At 35.6% G+C, this 13991-nt stretch overlaps 1 protein-coding gene across 2 annotated transcripts in view; it reads right to left on the reverse strand.

Moving 5' to 3' along the window:
* Positions 1-13991, reverse strand: part of NHLRC2 (NHL repeat containing 2) — a 62158-nt gene that overhangs the window by 44964 nt on the left and 3203 nt on the right. For both annotated transcript variants that reach the window (XM_003255491.4, XM_030806859.1), the window contains exon 2: positions 13141-13293. In XM_003255491.4, coding sequence (XP_003255539.1) covers positions 13141-13293 — 153 coding nt within the window. The remainder of the gene's footprint in view (positions 1-13140; positions 13294-13991) is intronic.

The raw sequence follows: 13991 nt of genomic DNA on the forward strand, positions 1-13991 counted from the left end.
GCCAAGTGTGATTTTACTTGCTCTCCCCTTTTTTATTGTTTGGAACAGAGGGGAGGGACAGTGGGGAGATTCAAGATCGGGTGGCCACCATCCTCCTCCAAACTCAGAAGTAGCAGAGACAGATTCTTTTTAATCATTAGGTTTATTGACATATAATTACTTACGCTAATCTTTCATACTTTGTTAATTGATTAAATAAATTTAACTGAGTATAAAACCAGAAACTGGTATAAAAATAGAAGTATAGTATAAAATAAGTATTTCCAATAGCATAAAAACGGAAGTACTTCCAATATGATAAAGAATAAGGAAAAAATGCCTACTATCTCTATTATTGTTTAACAATAAATTGAGGTGGGGCATGGGGGATTAGCCAACATAATTAGACAAGTGAAATCAATTAGAGGCATAAGACTGAAAAATTTCTATATGGAAATATAACAGTATATCAAGAAAAGTCTGGAGACTCAATTATAAAACTAAGTCAAATAATAAAAAATTCAGGGCCAGGTGCAGTGGCTCACGGCTATAATCCCAACACTTTGGGAGGCCGAGGCTGGCAGATCACCTGAGGTCGGGAGGTCGAGACCAGCCTGACCAACATGGAGAAACTCCATCTCTACTAAAAATACAAAATTAGCCGGGCGTGGTGGCACATCCATGTAATCACAGCTACTCAGGAGGCTGAGGCAGGAGAATTGCTTGAACCTGGGAGGCAAACGTTGCAGTGTACCGAGATCACACCACTGCACTCCAGCCTGGGCAATAAGAGCAAAACTCTGTCTCAAAAAAAAAAAAAAAAAAAAGATTCGGGAAGGAAGAATACATAATTAACACATGGAAATCAATAGTCTTTATATACTCAAACAACAACCAGTTAGGGAATATAATGGCAGACAAAACTCCATATACAATAAATAGCCATATAAACATAAGATTAACCCAACTCAAAAATGCATCTTAAAATTACACCAAGATACCATTTCCTATTAGATTGGTAAAAATTAAAAAGTATGTCAAAAATGTCAAAACAGTTTATTGAAGCAGCATCTGAGAAAGAGGTACACTCACACACTGCTAGCAGAAATACAAACTGGTACAACTTTCCTGATGGAGAATTAGGCAATACCTAATGAAACTACATATGTACTTAACTTTGACCCAGCAATGCCACTTTTAGGAATTTATCCTCAAGTGATTCCACCAGCAAGACAAAAGCATATCAACAAGATTATTTATTGCTTATAATTGCTAAATATGGAATGATCTAAGAGCCAACATACAGGATAGGAGAGTGGCTGAATGAGTTATGGCACACACACAGTGAAGTACTATGCAGTTACTTTTAAAAGTCAAGAAGTTCTCTATGAACTGTTATGAAGTGACTCCTGGGATAAATTTTTACATGAAAAAAGCAAGTGCATAAAAATGTCTACAGTATGTCACCTTTTGTTTTAAAAAAAGGAAATTTTTAAAAATATGGGACAGAAATGGAAAGGCAAGAACAGTTAGAAGGGATGGGTAGATAGAATGAGTATCTGTTTCATCCTCACTTTGAAGACCATGTTGTCTTACACACCCAAAAACTAAGTCAACAAAGATGGGGGGGGGGACTTAAAATGAAATACAAATAGAAAAAAACAAATCTAACGATACTTCAAATGAGTAACATAATTTAATGGGGAAGCTGAGAAGTGGGAAGGAATAGCCTAAGTAATTTCTGAATTATTTGAGAGACTAGAAGCAAAAACACCATAGTAGCAATGAGCACATCTAGTTCCCAGACCTTGGTTTCTCAATACCATTCCCTTCTAAAAGGGATCAAAGCTCCTTAAAGAAATAGCTGACTCAGGGTTGGGCTGGAAAAACACAAGATACATCTGGAAACATTTTGGTATGTTTAGTAAGGAAGGGCTCAAAAAACGACAAAGAAATACCAAAAGATCACAGAAGACAGCCTGAAGGGGATCCTATTAGTCAAATCTTGGACAATTTGAATACCAAAATCAATTATCACAGTAATGATTTATAACCCAATGAATTTTAAATAAGAATCCATGAGTTAAATCTGTATACATTTTATGTACATTATATATATGCAATATTTATCATAAAGTATATTATCATGTATCACACATTTTCCTACTGACGAATATATCCCAACATTTCCTTGAAGAAGTGATGACTGAAGTGAGATATGAATGATGAGGTGTTAGGTGCAGAGAACACTGAAGGAGATTCCAGGGAGAGACAACAGCACCTACAAAAGAGGAAGCAGGAAGGACAGAAGAAACTGAAGAAGGTAGGTGACTAGGCACAGAGAACAATGGAGAATGTGGGACAAAATGAGAATAAACATACAGATGGGATCAGTCTTGTAAGTCATGGTAAAGATTTATATCTTTATCCTAGGAAAAATGGGAAGTTATATGGAGAATGAGAGGCAAGTCTCAAAGATATTTCAAACTAAACTCATAACCTTCCCCTCCAAATATGACCTTTTCAGTGTTTCCTGTCACTGAATGGCACCATCATCCATCCAATTATAGAAGCAAAAAACCAATCTAGGACATCTCTGCAATAATCAAATCAGCCCACTCTCATCATCCATACTTAATCCACAATCAAGTCCTATTGCTCTTATCAGCTATGACTAGTTTCAAGTTGTTATCCTGTTCACAGAGAGCACAATAGCCTTGTCACAGATTTCCCATATCCATTCTTGTCCACCAAGTAGTTATCCATCCTGAAGTCACTGATCTTTCAAAAACGCAAATCTGATCATGTCACCTTGCTGCAGAAAATCCTTCATTGGCTTTCAATCGTTCCTAGTATAACAAATCTCATCTCTCCAGTATCTTCTCCACACTCTTTTCCTCCTGCAGTATATTCTAGGACTTCTTTGGTTCCTCAATAATATTATTCCTTTGGCTTTATAGGGTTGGCATACAGTGTTCCCTCTGACTGGAATGTTCTCAACTACTAAAGCCACACTTGTCTTTTAGAACTGAAGTTCAATTTTTACTTTCATAAGAAAGATTTCTTCCAGATTAAACTCTATAATGTCATCATAGCAGCCTATGATGTTTCCTATAGATCACTAATCAGAAATTATAAAAATATGTATGATTATTTAATTATATGCCTTCTCTTGTTAGACTATAATGCCTACTAATTACACAGGTCCCATGCATGTTTTATTATTCTCCAGTGCCTAGTACGTAAGTAGGAAACGAATGATTTCACAGGACATAAATACTGAAGGAATTTATAAATCTGTATAATAAACCACATCATATTGTCCAAATAGGAGATCTATATTGATCTACATACAAACACAGTTGCCAAATATCCACTCCCATTTTTTTCTGTAAGAACCTCAATATGCAGATTTTTCTTAAATTATTTTGCTTTTTCTGTTAATCATGCATACTAAAAAGTGGATGTAAAAGATTCTTCCCTTTATGAATCCTTTGCCAACATGGGGATCAAAATTACTCCATTTAAGAGAAAATACAGAAGAAAGGAAAGAAGAGAGGGAGACAGGAAAGAGGGAGAGAAGAGGGCAAGGAAGAAGGGAATGAGAGGAGAAACTATATCAAAAATTGTAACTTCCTTCTTCTCAGTGAAGTAAAACACCACCACCACCACCAACAAAAAAACCACACATCCATGGTGGCTCAAGCTATTTGTAATACCAGCACTTTGAGAGGCTGAGGTGGGCAGATCACTTGAGCCCAGGAGGTCATGGCTGCCGTGAGCTGTGATCACACCAGTGAACTCCAGCCCAGGCAACAGAGTGAGACCTTGTCTCTTGACTAACAAACAAAAAACATGATAAATATATAACTGCTTCTAAAATATTAGTAATAAAACCACTTTCTAAAATACATATTTTTAAAGCTTCAAAGGTCTTACTGAGAGATGTATACTTCTAAATGCACTCAATTACAATTGTATATACTATAGTAGAACGTGTAGTTTAATCACAGGCAATGTAAAAACCTAGTTAAATGCAAGGATTGAGACTATTTGAGGCATTTCGAAAGATGCTAAAAACAAACAAACAAACAAACAAACAAAAACCTGTAATGGAGACATTCTGAGATCCAGAAGACAACCATGGCTTCACTAGACAAAAAGGATGAAACGATGATTCCAGGCAGAGGGAACATTGTGTCAAGGTGGTAAAGCAAGAGGAATAATGATACTTAGGAACTGAAGGAAAGCCAGGGAGGCTAGAACAGCCTTGAGGAAGGATGAGAAGGGTGTGGAAAAGATGCTGGAGAGGGAAAATTTTCGTTTTTATACTAAGAACAATGGAAACATAAAAATGAAAGGATCAAAATTGCTGAACACTAAATTGGGAAATAAATGAGAAGCAAATTTGAAAGCCAATCAAACACCGATGTCAGGCTGTTGCTGTTGTCCACACTAAACATCTGAAAATGTGCCATAAATTGGCAATGTTTTCATAGTCCTTTAAGAACACAGAATAGATGAACTACTGAATAAAGAAAATATAAAGTGTGTGCAGAAAGAGTTAACATAGTAGCCCGGACTGCCATCCTTTAAAAGGTGTGCAGACAAGATAGGCTCTTGCCTGGCTTCTGGGAGCTTAGATTTCGGGAGGGTTTTCACCATTCCTAGAACTGATAAGAGTGGCTCACTATGCCTAAAATGTTTGTACAAACAATATAGCTTATACTGAATACCTGCTTTCCTTCTGAGAATCTGAGCTTTTGAAACATGACAGCAGGCAGAAGCTGCCTACATGACCAGACCCCAATAAAAGCCTTGGTTATTTCTGAGCTTCTCTGGTTGGCAACATCCCAAATGTGCTGTCACAACACATTGCTGAGGAAATTAAGAGCATCTTAGGTTGACTCCACTGAAAGAAGACTCTAGAATCTTGTACCTGGTCTCCCTTCAACTCAGCCCCATGCATCTTTTCCCTTTCCTGATTCTGCTTGGTATCTTTTTGCTATAATATAGTCATGAGTACATGAGTACAACTATATGCTGAATCTTGTGAGTACTCCTAATGAAAACTATCAAACCTGGTGAAGGAGCCGGGCGGGTGGGGGGGAGGGGGCGGGCAGGCGAGGTTTGAGAACAATGACACAAAATGAAATTATATATAGACTTATTTAAAAGCTTAGTTTTACTATAAAATTAAAAGTGCATTCTTCTAATTTTTAATAAAGTATAAAACAGAAAAAAGCATATACTATATGACAATACTAGCATTTACTCAACAGTAATATGAAATTCAGATTTTTAGAAGTCTGATTTAGTTATACATTAACATACACCTAGCAATCACGTTAAACACACAAGGCTTTCCTAATAGATGTTTTCTTATAAAACAAAAGTGCTTTTCCTTAGATAATAGCCATTATGTTCAATTTCAGTACTATATAATAACATACCATTAATGTATACACCATAAATAAAAAACTTAGAAGTTCTCAAGTAGAAAAGGGTAAAATATCACTTGCAGTTTAACATAAATACGTACTAAGTTATTATTAATTAATAACAATATTAGGGCATAGTTACTTCTTTAAAAATGTTTAAACATCAGAACAATTCATTACTATTAAGTACGTTTTGCTTTTTGCTTTCAAACCTTTTGGCTTTTGTGATTTCTCATTTGCTGCTGTGAAAGTGGCACTGGCCCCTATTACAAACCTGCGTTTAAAAGCTGATTTAGAGGAAGCAAGTTGATTATGAAATTGGGCCTCTTTCAAGGTGTTTTGAATTAATAAACACTTCCTTATTCAGTGAAACATTTTTGGCTTTATGGTAAAATGAGTGGAACATTTCATGGAATTTTAAATATACTACCAAATGTCACTTCGAGAACATAAATAGCACTGCTGCAGACACATTCAGAAGTACATCAAATAGTAATGGGAGAAGATATTTAACTACAAAAAAGCAAATTTAATTTAGCGACTTAGTGACAGCTTATTGAGCTGTCATGTGATCATTTCTGGGTATGTCTGCTTTTATGAATATGAACTGATCTTCTAATGAATATGAAAATCTTTTAAGTTATCAGGATTTTCACATAGTAGCATATTACAGAAGTAATGTTTCTTTGAAATACAATGTTGAGACTACTTACAAAATATTTTTTAACAGTTAAAAATTTATTCCACTATATAACAAACCTGCACGTTCAGCACATGTATCCCAGAACTTAAAGTAAAAAAAAAAAAAAAAAGTTGAAGTTATATTAAAAAAAAAGAAAAGAAAGCCTCTGTGAACACTTATCCCAGTGGCATTCTCAACCATTTCTCATGCTTTTCCTTTTTTCCAATATTCTTCACAAACCTGTGGCAAATTAAAGAAAAAGTTCTACGGTAATCTCAAAAAATATATATTCCACAAATGATATTCTAAGCCAAATACAGAAAAACACTAGTTAGTATTCTCTACCACACTAACAAGTGAGTTATTGGGCCAGCAAATCATACGCAGTAATATGCTAATAAACCAGCTCTATTATATGGTGAGAGGAATCGGGGGATGAAAAGCGATTTTTAAAAATCTCTGATTTGTGGCCAGGCGTGGTGGCTCACGCCTGTAATCCCAGCACTTTGGGAGGCCAAGGCGGGCGTATCACAAGGTCAGAAGATTGAGACCATCCTGGCTAACACGGTGAAACCCTGTCTCTACTAAACATACAAAAAATTAGCTGGGCGTGGTGACGGGCGCCTGTAGTCCCAGCTACTCGGGAGGCTGAGGCAGGAGAATCGCTTGAACCCAGGAGGCGGAGCTTGCAGTGAGCTGAGATGGTGCCATTGCACTCCAGCCTGGGCGACAGAGCAAGACTCTGTCTCAAAACAAACAAACAAACAAAAAAACCCTCTGATTTGTAGCATTTGTTGATTTCCATGGTCTAAATACTCCCACTATGGCTGGCTTCAAGATTACCACTGGCTCATAAAATTTCTTACATATTTAACAAATGGCTCTCATCAGCCTACAGGAGCCAGCTCCAACACACCACTGACTGTACCCCTCCCAGTGGTGCACAATTCTGACCCTGTAAGGTTCATTTTTAAAATAGTTGTTAAAAACCCATTTTTGTGTGTGTGTGGTTTTTTTTTTTTTTTTTTTTTTTTTTTTAGACAGAGTCTTGCTCTGTTGCCAGGCTAGAGTTCAGTGGCACAATCTCAGCTCACTGCAATCTCTTGCCTTGTGGGTTCAAGTGATTCTCTTCCCTCAGCCTCCCTAGTAGTTGGGATGACAGGGGCATGCCACCACACCCAGCAATTTTTGTATTTCTAGTAGAGACAGGGTTTCACCATGTTGGCCAAGATGGTCTCCATCTCTTGACTTCATGATCCACCTGCCTTGGCCTCCCAAAGTGCTAGGATTATAGGCATGAGCCACTGCGCCTGGCCCATTTTTGTGTTCTTATAGTTTCTTCCATAAAATTTACTATTTTAACCATTTGTAAGTGTACAGTTCAGGGTATTTAGTACATTCCTATTGCTGTGCGACCATTGCCATCCTCCATCTCCAGAACTCATTTCACCTTGCAAAAAACTGAAAATATACCCATTAAACAATAGCTCCTCATTCTCCCCTCTCGCTAGTCACTAGCAACCACCATTTTACTTTCTGTCTCTATGATTCAGATTACTCTAAGTACCCTGTGTAAGTGAAATTATGTAGTATTTGAATTTTTATAAGCGGCATAAATTGTGAATTTTTTTTCACCTAACATACTGTCCTCAAAGTTCATCCATGTTAGAATTTCCTTCCAAGGTTGAATAATATTCCACCGTATGCATACACCACATTTTCCTTACCCACGATCCATCAATGGACACTTAGGTTGTTCCTAAATCTTGGCTATTGAGAATAATGCTACCAGATATAGGTCTATTCAGGTTTTCTATTTCTTCATAGTTTAGTCTTAGTAGGTTTTGTTTTCAGAAATTTGTCTATTTCATCTAGGTTATCCAATTTGTTAGTGTACAATTGCTCATAGTACTCTTATAATAATCCTTTTTATTTCTGTAGAACCAGTAGTAATGTTCCCATTTTCATTCCTGATTTTAATAATTTGAGTCTTCTTTTTTCTTAGTCTAGCTATCTAAAGGTCTAGGAATTTTTCTGGTACTTTTAGAGAAACAACTTTTGGTTGGTTGTACCCAAATTGATCTTTTCTATTACTTTTCTATTATCTATTTTGTTTCTCCCTGCTTAAATCTTTATTTCCTTCCTTTGGTTAGCTTTGGGTTTAGTTTGTTTTTCTTTTTCTAGATCCTTAAGGTGTAAAATTCTATTGATTTAAGATATTTCTTATTTTTTAATATAAGCATTTATAACCATAAATTTCTTCCTTAGCCCTGTTTTCACCATGTGCCGTAAGTTTTGTTACACTGTGTTTTCATTCATCTCTAAGTATTTTCTAATAATTGCCTATGTGTTTTCTTCTTTGGTCCACTGGTTATTTAAGAGTGTGCTGTTTGATTTCCACAAATTTGTGAATTTTCCAATTTTCCTTTGGTTATTGTTTTTTAACTTCATCTGTGATCAGAAAAGATACTTTAATATTTATCTTTAAAAAAATCTATTGAAATTAACTTGTGGCATAACTAATGGTCTATCCTGGAAAACGTCCCATACGCAATCCTGTTGTTGTTGGGTAGTGTTATCTTGTTGGGGAGAGTGTCCTGTATATATTGGGTATAATTCTCCGACTACTATTGTAGAATTGTCTATTTCTCCCCTCAATTCTGTCAACTTTTGCTTCATATATTTTGTCTGTTATTAAGTGCCTAGGTGTTTATAATCATTGTATCATTATAATCATTGTATCATCTATGTATTAATTTTTTTATTTTTTAATAAATGAGGTCTTGCTATGTTACTCAGGCTGCTCTCCAACTCCTGGCCTCAAGTGATCTTCCTGCCTCAGCCTCCTGAGTAGCTGGGATTACAGGTGCAATCTGTGCTCGGCTTGGGCTTTTCATTAGTATATAATGTCCTTCTTTGTCTCTCATAACCGTTTTAGATTTAAAGTCCGTTTTGTCTGATACTAGCATAGGCATCCCAGCTCTCTTTTAGTTACGATTTGCACACAATATCCTTTTCCATCCTTTCGATTTTAACCTGTTTGTATCTTTGGATCTGAAGTGAGTCTCTTGAAGACAACATATAGTTGGAGTATGTTATTTATTCATTCTGCCAATTTCTGCCTTTCAGTTAGAGGACTTAATCCATTTACATTTAAAGTAATTATTGACAAAGAGGGACTTATCTGTCATTTGGCTATTTGTTTTCTACACGCCTTAGAGCTTTTTTGTCCCTCATTTCCTACATTACTGTTTTTTTTGTTTAGTTGATTTTTATTTTGTAGTGAAACATTTAAATTCTTTTCTTATTTCATTTTGTGTATATTCTTTTTTTTTGTGGTAACCAGGGGAATTACATTTAACATCTTAAAGTTATTACACTCTCATTTGAATTTATGCCAGCTTCAATAACATACAAAAACTCTGCTCCTTTAACACCTCCATCCCATCCCTTTCAGTTGTTGATGGCCCCAAATTACATCTTTGTAAATTATATCTCCAAATATATAAACTAATAATTACTTTAACGCATTAGTTTCTTAAATTACATAGAAAACAGGCCGGGCTCGGTGGCTCATGCCTGTAATTCCAGCCCACAGTTTGAGAGGTTGAGGCGGGCGAATCACCTGAGGTCAGGAGTTCGAGACTAACCTGGCCAACATAGCAAACCCTGTCTCTACTAAAAAACATACAAAAAGTAGCTAGGCGTGGTCGCAGGCACCTGTAATCCCAGCTACTTGGGAGGCTGAGGCAGGAGAATTGCTTGAGCCTGGGAGGCAGAGGTTGCAGTGGGCTGAGATGTGCCACTACACTCTAGCCTGGGGTATAGAGCGAGACTCCGTCTCAAAAAAAAAAAACAACAACATAGAAAACAAAATGTGATGTTACAATAACATTAGCTTTTAGAATAATTTTAAAAATATAGTAGTCTCTTAAATCATGTGGAAAACAAAAAGTGTAAACACCAATGTTACAATAACACTAGTTTTTATACTTGCCCATTATTTACTTTTACTGAAATCTTTATTTCTTCACAGACTTGGAATTAATGTCTAGTGTCCTTTCATTTCAACCTGAAGGACTCCTTTAGCATTTCTTTCAGGACAGGTCTATTAATGAACTCCCTTAGCTTTTGTTTATCTGGAAATGTCTTACTTTCTCTCTCACTTTTGATGGACAGTTTGCCAGTCATAGAATTCTTGGTTGACAGTTTTGTTCCTTTAGTACTTTGAATATATTGGCTCACTGCCTTCTGGCCTCCAAAGTTTCTGATGAGAAATCAGCTGATTATTGAAGATTCCTTGTATGTGATGAGTTGCTTCTCTCTTGCTTTCAAAATTCTCTCTTTGGTTTTAGGCAGTTTGATAATAATGAGTCTTGGCGTGGTTCTCTTTGAGTTCATCCTACTTGGAGTTCACTAAACTTCTTAGATGTTTGTGTTCATGTTTTTCATCAAATTTGGGATGTTTTTAACCATTATTTCTTCAAATATTCTCTGCAAAAACGCATATGCTGGTCTGATTGATGGTGTTCCATGGTCCGTTAGGCTCTGTTTTCTCTTCTTCAATCTCTGTTCTGTTTGTTCCTTAATCATTTCCATTGCCTTATCTTCAAAGTTCACTGATTCTTCTTTCTGCCTACTCAAATGTGTCTTCGAATCTCTACATGGCCCGACCTATGAGGGTATGACTTATGATTTTTCAACTTTACGATGAGTTTATCTGGACATAATCCACTGCACATCAAAGAGCTCCTTATGATTTAGGAAGTTATGATTTCTACTGAGTATCACCTTTCCACCATCAAGTCAAAATATTTTAAGTCGAATTATCATAGGTCAGATACCATCTGCTGTGCTACCAAGCATTAAACATACTTTCTCAACTTCATGGTATTTTCAACTTACCATGGGTTTATCAGCTGCCCTGTAAGTCAAGGAGCCTCTGTGGTGAGTTTCTCCTCTCTGTTAGTCCACTTTTCAGTTCCAGAATTTCTTTCTAGCTTCTGTTTAGGTTTTCTGTCTCTTTATTGTACTTCCATTTTCTTCATACACTGTTTTTTGAAAACTTTTTCCATATTTTCCTTTAGTTATTTGGGCATCTTTAAGACAGTGTTTTAAAGTGTTTGTCTCATCGATATGCTATCAGGTATTTTTTAGAGACAATTTCTATCGGTTTATTTTTTTCCTTTGAATGGGCTGTACTTCCCTGTTCTTTGTGTATGCTTCATGATTCTTTGTTGAAACTGAGAGTGAATTCTTGCTCCACTTACAAAGTATTTTACTTTTCAGAAGTGTATTTGTATATAAAAATATTTTTAATTTTTTTGTCACAATGTGCTATAAAAACAATGTTTCCAGTAAACTGGTAGGAGATTATAAGGATCCATTCTAGGAAGTTACTGAATCTGCTTAAGGTATGGGGTTAACCATGAGTTCACCAAACAGTCTTTTAGGGGTGATCTTAGGTATGGAACTGGTAAACTTTGAGATTCTTAACTCCATGTGTAATGCCATTCTAAAACACAAATGTCATCCGTCTACTAAAAAACAAATCAAAAACAAACTTCAATATCTCTGTATCCTCACAGAAGGAAAAGTCTAAACTATTAAGAACGCTATACAATGCATTTCACAATGTGGTCCTAACCGAACCTACCTTTGTCTCCTTTTACTTTTACCATGAACCCTTACAATCTTACCATACTAAATTATTTACCTGTTCTTGGAGCAAGAATCCTACTCCTCTGTGCTTCCATGCTTGTTTACCTGACGCTTCCTCAGCCAGGAGTGTCCCTTCTGCCCCATTTTCATTTTCAGCTGCACTCCTGCTCATTTTTCAAGTCCTAGCTCAATTGTCTCCTTCTCTGAGAAATCTTTTCCAACATTTCTAGGCAAAGTGACTTATTCCTTTCCTTAGGTTCCATAATGTTTTTTATTCAATTTTGTTACATATTTCCTCAGCAGTTAGCAGAGTACCCTGCACATAACAACATGTTCAATAAATGTGATGTCTTGAACAAGAAACCCTGGCATCTAAAACCTAGGAGATAAGATATCCATATTTCTTAAATCCATACAGATAAATTTTTAATAACAGGATTTAGCTAATAGAAATATTTGAGTTCTTGATAAATCATTTGACTGGTAATTTTAACATACACTCTATTACAATTCAAAAGCATCTGAAGTTTCAGTTGCACTGAAGATTTCTCTATCACTTCCCCTTTAAAGTTAAGTTTCAGAATATCCTTTACTTTTGTACATATATAGTCTATTCTCATCTTTACTATCACAGGATCGGTGACCCTATCTCTTTTTTTAATCCACTCCAAGATTAGTGCTTCAATTCATTTAAACCTAATTAAATGGTAGTTTTAATTAATTTCATTTACTCCCATGCTCTTTTTTTAGAAAGTAGACAAAAAAAAATCTGATTAATTTCTCAAACTTCTAAAGCCAATAAGTATTATCTCCCACATCTTTAGAATTTGTAATACCATTAAAATGGATTTCCTAGTGTGCTCTGAAAAACATTAGCTGTAACAAATCATTTTTTAATGAAGCAGGGTCAAAGAAAGAGTATCTGTTATGTTTTGCATTCCACTGCAGTTCATGTCATTCAATATTAATGAAAGCCTAGTCACATTTCCTAATAAGAACTTTAAACCTTTATATCACAGTGAAAACAGTGTAAAGTTAAGGTCATATATTTTATTTTTTTAATAGAACAAATTTAAGTCAGCCTCAACATACAAAAAGACCTTTTAAAATATCTGACCATGAAAAAAAGCAAATTATGCCCCTATCCTCAGAGAAAAACCACATACTAATGCTGGTTCTTTAGATAGGCAAACCACTATCGCTAAGCTTAACCCTTTATGAAAAGGTACATGAAGTCTTTAATTCATAGATTAGAGATTACTTTTAGAATCCCTGAAGTCTTGCCAAATGTTCATTCTCCTATGAGCTAATGAGTCAGCCACTCTTCCAGTGACTATGCCAGGACAGTCTGTTAGAAACTAATTAAAGAGCAGATACCTTTATCAGAGTATGTGTGTTCTAATGCATGGAGATCAGGCAATAGGTGAATACAGTTTATGCAGCAGTAGGTGAAGAAATCAAGGACGACTATTTTTCCACATAGATCCTTGTAGACAGAAATAGGTTCTTCTGTGTTCAGCCATTCTAATCCTGAAATTTACATAAAATAAATTACAATGATTAAAGAGAAAGATAAAATTTACCTAAAACTTTCCATTACAATGTGACCTTTTTTTTTTTTTTAAGACTAATGCAAATAAACACTTTAAGAGAGAGTAGCACCATATAAAGGCTGTGGCGGTTGCATGTATTTATACTTATTTACTATGAACCATCATTTTCTATCAACAAAAGAAATAAAAGATATATCTTTATGACTGTGACTAAACAGGTATTTGTGGTTTGGAAGAACATACCAAGAAGGCAAATTAGTAGAGATCAAAAGCCCAAAAAGAGAAGAAAGAAAAGGAAGGGATGGGGGTACGGGTGGGGGAGCAGGAGGAGTAGAGGATGGGAAAGCTGCTATTATGATGCCGTCTGCAAATAAAGCAAGAAAAAGCTACTAAATTTTTTCAGAAATAGGGTAACAGTCTGTGAAAAGGAGTAAGGGCAACACACTTAAGCAAAAAAAAAAAAAAGGGAAGAAATATCAAATAGTAAATGAACCTAATTACATAAACAATTAGATACAAATGGGCTACTGAGAATAAAGGTCAAGCTTAAGAATAGTAAGATATAACTAAACATCAAAAAGGAGTGAAATGTGTATAACGATAAACATACAAAATGCCTAAAACAGTTTCCTAAAGGAGAAGAAACTGAAATATTCTGGATTTGGATGAGACCGT

The sequence above is a fragment of the Nomascus leucogenys genome, chromosome 3, assembly GCF_006542625.1.
Source record: "Nomascus leucogenys isolate Asia chromosome 3, Asia_NLE_v1, whole genome shotgun sequence".
Taxonomy (NCBI): domain Eukaryota; kingdom Metazoa; phylum Chordata; class Mammalia; order Primates; family Hylobatidae; genus Nomascus; species Nomascus leucogenys.